The sequence below is a fragment of the Bradysia coprophila genome, chromosome X (genome assembly GCF_014529535.1).
Source record: "Bradysia coprophila strain Holo2 chromosome X, BU_Bcop_v1, whole genome shotgun sequence".
Taxonomy (NCBI): domain Eukaryota; kingdom Metazoa; phylum Arthropoda; class Insecta; order Diptera; family Sciaridae; genus Bradysia; species Bradysia coprophila.
The window spans coordinates 2,288,557-2,295,585 of NC_050737.1; the positions used below are offsets into that span (position 1 = coordinate 2,288,557).

A 7,029-nucleotide genomic window follows, 5' to 3' on the forward strand; every position below is an offset into this window, starting at 1 on the left:
ACTTATTTTATTTAACGAATATTTTATTTATTTCCTTTCTTTTATAACTTAATTTAATTCAAGTTTTAATATCGAAGTCAGTCAAACTTAAATTAAAGATATGATTGAGTTGATCACTTTAGCTCATTCAATCATTATGCTAACTCTTTTATCATCTTCGTGCGGTGGTGAATTGATTTTTCGATTAATTTTGCGTGGTCTTATGAGGGACCCGTATGCATGTGGTAGGCTTTCATATTTTTTGTTAAACCAATAAGTCAAGAAAAAGATGGCCATCAGAACATGTAGACGGTTTTGATAGAATTATTGTTATATGGAGGAGTTTTTTTTTTTTTTTTTTCATTTAAACCACTAGACGAATTAGTTTAACGGTCCCGATGAATGGAATTGTTGAAGTTTTATGTTTTTTAGGTCGAAATTTTCTTGGAACTAAATTGTGGAATTTGTGGAAAATATTCTTTGTTGGTGGATTCCGTCTCGTTGTTTATAATATTTTAAGACTTTTTTCAACACTGTACAACAGAAAAAAAACTTTTGGTATTTCACCTTCTTTAATTCAACGAAGATGCGTCACTTACACAAAATTCAAAAATCAATTGAGCTAAAGTGAATGGTATAAATGTTTTCAAAATCAACCCAATTTACAGAAAAAGAAAATCATTTTCGTTTTAAAGTTTCCGCCCATATTTTTTCTTGACTAAAATTCACTGTACAAGCGTAATGTTAAATTTGGATTTATCAAAATACGGATTGGATACACGTATTGGAATTCATATATGTGATGACTTAGGAGACATTAACCTAATTTATGACGAAAAAAAAGGAAAAAGAAAACAAACGAAAATCAAATCAATTTTACATGTGAGTAATAAACAAAATGTTACTTTTGATGCCTCACGTTACCGAGAAAAAAAAATCATCCGCCTCGAAAATTGTTCCATATCCTACCCAAGCATAACACACTTTCACACACTCAAATTTTATTTATTGAGTTGATGTTTTACCACAATTTTCGGGAATTTTCCTTACGTTGTTGGTAGTACATGATTCCGAATATCGTTGCTACAACAGCCACTATCATTCCCAATAGCAAGATAAAGAAAATCTGTAAAAAATTTTGTTTTTTAGAAAGAAGACAGTTACGCGAAAAAATGAAACATTTTCATGAAAATAATTAAGTTTCTTCGTTATAAATCCTAAATCAAGAGGACAGTAGCAGGTTTGACCGTTTCACGATCTATAACTATCATTTCCCGAGCGAAAAATGTTCTTTTGAGGGTAGTTGCACCTTTACTTTTTACATGAACATGATACCCTAAACTTTAGGGCCTAAAGTGTACCCTCTCTCGCCATGCTGTTTTTGTGAACTGTCACTTTAAACTTGGCTGGTGCTATGGCAGTAATGTCCAATAGAATCTACCATCACACGTGTGTCTATCGTGTCAAAAAATAGTTATTTGTTTACCGAGGGAAGAAAATAGTAAATTTCAAGGAGTTTTTGAGTTGGAATTTCCTTTTTCTCTCAGAGGTGAACACAATGTTTTTCATGGAGGTGAGACGGGATTCACCGTCTGTCTTCACCATACCATTTTTGAAAACATAAACAAAGTCACAGTTCAAGTGAGTAAAGTTCTATTTGCTCCCTACGTGATAGAAAATGCTGCACTTTTATCACTAGAAATGCCATGACCAATCGTCAACAAAACATAATTTTATCATGGCTTATTGAGGGGACAGAAGGAAATATATGTCGGAAAGTCACTTTTACAATTTTGTTTATCGGTCAATTCTGAGTCAGGTACTGTGAAGAAATAGTTATTTATTCACCAAGGGGAAAGAAGTTTACAATTTCATTTCGAGGGTGTTGTTTGTATCAGAGTCACAAACGATATATCAGAACGATCACAGAAACACCCACTGTACTTAGCACGTTGGCAAAAATGATTTTTTAATTTACCTTGATGTTTGACATTCCCGGTTTAGGGTCATCCGCTCTCGGTCTGGGTGCTTCAAATAGTAACGCTTCTGGTACGATATTCATGCGGTTCAAGGAATTTTGTTGCTGCAACAAACAAACACAACGATAGTCAAGTTAATAGTTCGCTTGTGCTTTCGTCACAAATATATTCTTCTTACATTTGTTGGCGTTGTTTCATAGAATCGGAAGGCATAGATGTCATGGTTATCGGAAAGATCACCGGTAGTTGCCGATGCTCCGAAATAATAGCCGGTCGGTAGTTTAACACCTTCGACGCGAAAGCATTGTTTCCATTCGTTCTTGTTTTCGATATCAGTCGATACGGTCAACACGTCATCTTCATATCGTATGCTCAATAACGTATCATAGTCATTATTTCGAAATTTCGCTTCACAACCAGCCAGTTGTGTGTGGGTGCCGTCTCGATCGTGGTCATAAGTCAATGAACCATTATTTACCATGGCACTTATGTAGGGATGTTGATGCTATAACGGTAGAGTTAACAGTAATAACAATCTCATGGTATTGCATATATACACAAGCACATACATTATGTGGTCCATTGTGGTTGCTGTATGTGTCTAAGATAATGGCTAATCCACTAAAATAATCTTTGCTACCAAAAACTGGTCCCGGTACCATTCTGTCCTTGGCATACCATAAAGCTAATCCGTCTCCAAACAACTCCTTTCCTTTGCCATGCACTTTGAATTGAACGATAAGTTCCCAGTTCTGAACCATGCATTGCTGGAAAACGGAATTATTGTCGGGTTAGTCGGGTCATGATTACAGATCTCATAATGATATAGTGGTCAGAGTAATGAATGGTCTACGAGTGAATGATAGAAAACCTTTCCATTCACAAGGCCGTTATTCAATTGTCGTTATGAGATCTTAATTTTTATATCCTGGATTGTTGTCGCAAGCATCGACATAAATATATCCTAGGCATAGGAAGGAATTCCGTGCGTCTTTTTCGTACTTTTTTTTATTTCATTTCCGTTAGTAAACTTACCACTTGATTCCACAAACTTCCACTTTTCGACTGTAGATCTGCCGTTAACCTTACGTAGTTCGTTGATACCATTGTGCTCCCATAAAAATCCCAAAACGGTATCTGAATACCCGCACCTATAAATTATCATAAATTGTTCATTTAACCATTCCTATTAAATTTGCATTGTAGCCATTGTAGCGCAGTGAGTAAGCCAAAATAATCAGTAAACAATAGTCGTCATAGGTCGTGCAATATCCAAGACCAACAATTTTAATTAAATTTACCTTGGTATGGCTTGACTAGAGAGTGTTCTCTTTTCATGTAGCTATCGTGGTCAGTTTGTGCATTGGTTTTTAAGCACAATATTAGTATCAATGTGAAACATATCAAATTTTTCGATAATTTTTGCATTTTGAAATTTATTTGGTAAAAATTTTTTATATTTATTGGTTAAGGTTGCAAAGTTTGACAGCTAAGCTAGTGATGCCGTCCGAATTTGAAAATGCAAGCACGTGAAAAAACAACAACAAAATTGATATTAAATCTAAATACAACGGAAAACGCCATCTATCATTGTTCTGAAGGATAGAGACGCATCTTTGAATAAAAGGCAAAGGGATGTGTAGATCATTCTAAGCCTTGATTTCCACTTACGAAAAAAGCACTCCGTTTTCTCTTCGTTTGCTCTTTAAACAATAGAAAAGAGGCGTAGTTTAGGTACATGGAGGCAAAGCGGCGTGTTTTTTGTGAGTGTAAACCATACTTAACACTAAATTTCGTGTGATTAAGTCGTTTGAATGTTATTGAATCGAGAACGAAGACTCCTTTTTATTCTGAGGAATAGTTATTTCTGAATCTGAAGTGGACTGGTGCACGGTATATTTTAGGCAATTTCGTGAGAAGCAGCCCGAACGAACTGAGAGGACGCCAATAGAAGTAGGTGGGAAATTCTGAAATTGTATTTCCAAGACTACCAGCAAGGTGTGGAAGAGGTGTGCGATTTATTCAGACAAAATTTTTGTTCTTTCCCTATGAAATATGTGCATATGTGTGTATCAATGATGTTGGCAAATAGTCTACTTTAATTGTTATTGTTCAGAGTGGCACAAGTAGTTTGTATCTGTTGTGGACTTCGTTTTGTTGTGGATTTCACGAATTGTATGCCGAACGAAGTGAAAGTGACAAGCGATAATACCTGGTTTGTACTTCCTTAGGTGTAGTTGATATCGGATGTTGTTGTTACATATACTATGTGTGATCTACAGCGTTCTTTTTGATCTATTTGTTCCATGATCCATGCGTTTCCTAAGTTGGTCAAAAATCCGTCTGTTTTCCATTTCCATTTCGCCTCTTATATTTGTGTCAATTTCGTCTATTTTCGGAGTAATGGTATGGGAAGTCTTGGTGCTCTAACGCTGGAGTAAAGGTTCTCATGACCCAAAGAAGGTAGAGAAGAAACAGAACCATGATCGTCATCGTAATCTGAGGACTGCATGTCTCGAATGAACTCAACTTCTGTCGTTTCCTGCATATGTCTAGCGAACTTGATAACTTTGTCCTGTTCTTTGTAGGTTATCAACATCAGTAAGAAGTTTGTCAATATAATTCTCTAGTTTCATTAATATGTGCTGTAACTTGTTCTTTAAGAACTTTGGTATCTACCAGAACGTCTTTCAATACATTTTAAACGGCCGCGTTCAATTTATGACAACACTGAAACAAAACTTCAACAAAAGCAAATTTTTACACAATTTTCATCATTGATCTACGCGAAATGTCACCAACATGTCATAACCATTAACCTCTTCTGTCTTTCCAAAAAATATATTTTCGGTAAAATCGAAACATTTAAACAAAGATTCGATTCCGTCAGTCAAGATGATTTCATGTGTCGCTACTCTACGGCAATTAGTTATCAGACCGCTGGTCGTTCACCACGTTCAATTTCTTCATTCAACACCGGCAAACTCGGCTGCCCGCAAGGGTACAAGAGAAAAGGCGAGGAAGAAGAAAGTCAAAGTGGAAATTGAAAAGATCGGTTTCATTCCGCATAATCAGCGCGGAAAGGACAGGTATGTCAATTGACAATAATTACGAACTAATTTAGTGTTTCATCATCAAAATCCACTACGTTACAGATTGAATGCGTTACGCCAAGAGAAACACATCGACGATTCCTGGAAGTCAGAATCCATTGATAATGTATGGATCGGCAGGTATTGCAAGTGGCGTGTATATTCGGTACCTGAAGCAATTGAATGTCATCGGGAGACTCATCACCCATCAATGTATAACGAACCGAACGCATTGCTGAACGTAACCATTGAGTTAAATATGCAAGGCGAGAAGGCTACGAGATTTGTTGATAAATTTACTCGTTTGGCCATGATACCCCACAAATTCGACCTGAATGAAGAGCGCAACATCTTGGTCCTGGCTAAAGGCGACGTAATTTGATTCAATGATTTGAATGCGAACGTAACTGTAAATCAAGTGGTTAACCATTCTTTGCAGGATATTTTAAAAGAAGCTCGAGATGCTGGTGCTGCGCTGGTTGGCGGTGTCGACGTTATTCAAAACATTCAGAGCGGTGACGTTAAGCCTAGCGAATATCAATATGTGGTGGCTCATCCAAACATTATGGGGGAAATGGTAGCCGTTCGAGGATTGTTAAAAAGGAAATTTCCGAGTCCACATAATGGAACACTAGGTGTTGATCTAGCTGAATTGGTCAGCAATTTATTAACCGGAATTCAGTATAAGGCTGTCAAGGACGACTATCAGCAAAATTATGGTGAGATCAATACGTCTATCGGAACGGTAAGTTACTCGAAAGAACAGATAATCATATAATTGTCTCATAGCTTCTGTTGACGTGATCGTCCATCAGTGTCACATTTTTTCCTTATATTTGAACTAAAAACTTCCAATTTGTCACATTTAGCTGAACATGGATAAAAAACATTTGGAAGAAAATTTAGTTGCGTTGTTGACCGACGTGAACAAACAGCGTCCGAAGCGCGAAGGAAGATTCATCACCAGAGTTCTGTTGAAGAGTCCACCGTCCAGCGAAATGTTCAAAATTGACCCGTTTTTGTACATACCTGAGGAACGAATAGTGGAGGGAAAATCGCAAAAGAAAGAGGTAGTAAGTGACGAGCAGGACGAGGACAAAGAAGCCGAAGCGAAAAACTAGAATTCGGTTTATTCATTTTGTTAAGTAAAATAAATTTAGTGATCGAAGTAGGATGTTTTTTTGATGTTCCATCGATTCGTAGATTGGTTGCAATCACATAACGGGAAATATGATTTGATAACCGAAAGTTCCTCTTACTTCTTACCGAATATTCTATTCCTTTCAATAAACTGCTCAAAAAATAACTTCAGGCACAGTCTTCCAATACGAATACTTACTTTGCACATTCGATTCACACCTACCATCTCCAAAATCCTTAAATTGTATTTTGTCAATCCGAAAATTAAATTCCAGTTTGGCAGAGAAAACCCAAAAAATTAATGAAAAATCAAAAATCGCAGTTTTCGCCTTTTGGAGTTTTCGTGTGAACACATGAAAACGATAATGGATTTTACATACTGAGGGCGTTGAAAGTAGTGCTTGAAACATGAAAAGTACGGCTTTCAATGCATGTAGTATGTAATATATATTACACACTTGTCACGGAGAAGTCGAGGCTTGCCGAGACTGATAGTGACAAGTGTGTACTCTATTTTATTACATAAGCGAAAACGAGACAACTACATAGAACTGAAGTGTAATTTTTGAATTATTCTTCTAGCCCTCACTTGGAAGGGCTGACATTTAGGGTTTAGCAAAATGTCAGGATTCGGCACATTTCAAGTGAATGCGAGGAATTTTGACATCCGAACACCGCGCGTATGTGATAATAGTATTTTACATGAAAAGTAGAGTTTTTGTGTGAATTTTATTGATACGAGGCGAAGCCAAGGTCAATAAACACAAGAAAACAAGACTTTTCATTTTTTATTCCGAGTTATGTAATGGATTTGACATGCTAAGGTCGTCGAAAGAAGT

General features: G+C 36.6%; 2 protein-coding genes and 1 long non-coding RNA gene across 3 annotated transcripts; 2 read left to right on the plus strand and 1 right to left on the minus strand.

Moving 5' to 3' along the window:
• The first annotated feature begins 380 nt into the window (after nt 1-380).
• Nucleotides 381-3,408, plus strand: LOC119082959. Its single transcript, XR_005088754.1, has 2 exons — nt 381-514; nt 3,219-3,408. It is a non-coding gene; the product is annotated as an uncharacterized LOC119082959 (long non-coding RNA).
• LOC119082558 (vesicular integral-membrane protein VIP36) lies at nt 973-3,464 on the minus strand. The gene is made up of 6 exons (XM_037192084.1): nt 3,260-3,464; nt 2,994-3,109; nt 2,528-2,725; nt 2,137-2,463; nt 1,958-2,062; nt 973-1,105 (listed from the first exon to the last, which is right to left on the minus strand). Exons 1-6 carry the CDS (start codon nt 3,384-3,386, stop codon nt 1,001-1,003), a joined length of 978 nt encoding a protein of 325 aa, XP_037047979.1. The 5' UTR covers nt 3,387-3,464; the 3' UTR covers nt 973-1,000.
• A 1,263-nt stretch (nt 3,465-4,727) lies between these two features.
• On the plus strand, nt 4,728-6,218 carry LOC119082471 (50S ribosomal protein L1). The gene is made up of 4 exons (XM_037191993.1): nt 4,728-5,047; nt 5,114-5,423; nt 5,490-5,795; nt 5,920-6,218. The coding sequence occupies exons 1-4, from the start codon at nt 4,854-4,856 to the stop codon at nt 6,169-6,171; spliced, it is 1,062 nt and encodes a 353-aa protein (XP_037047888.1). The 5' UTR covers nt 4,728-4,853; the 3' UTR covers nt 6,172-6,218.
• Nucleotides 6,219-7,029: the final 811 nt, after the last annotated feature.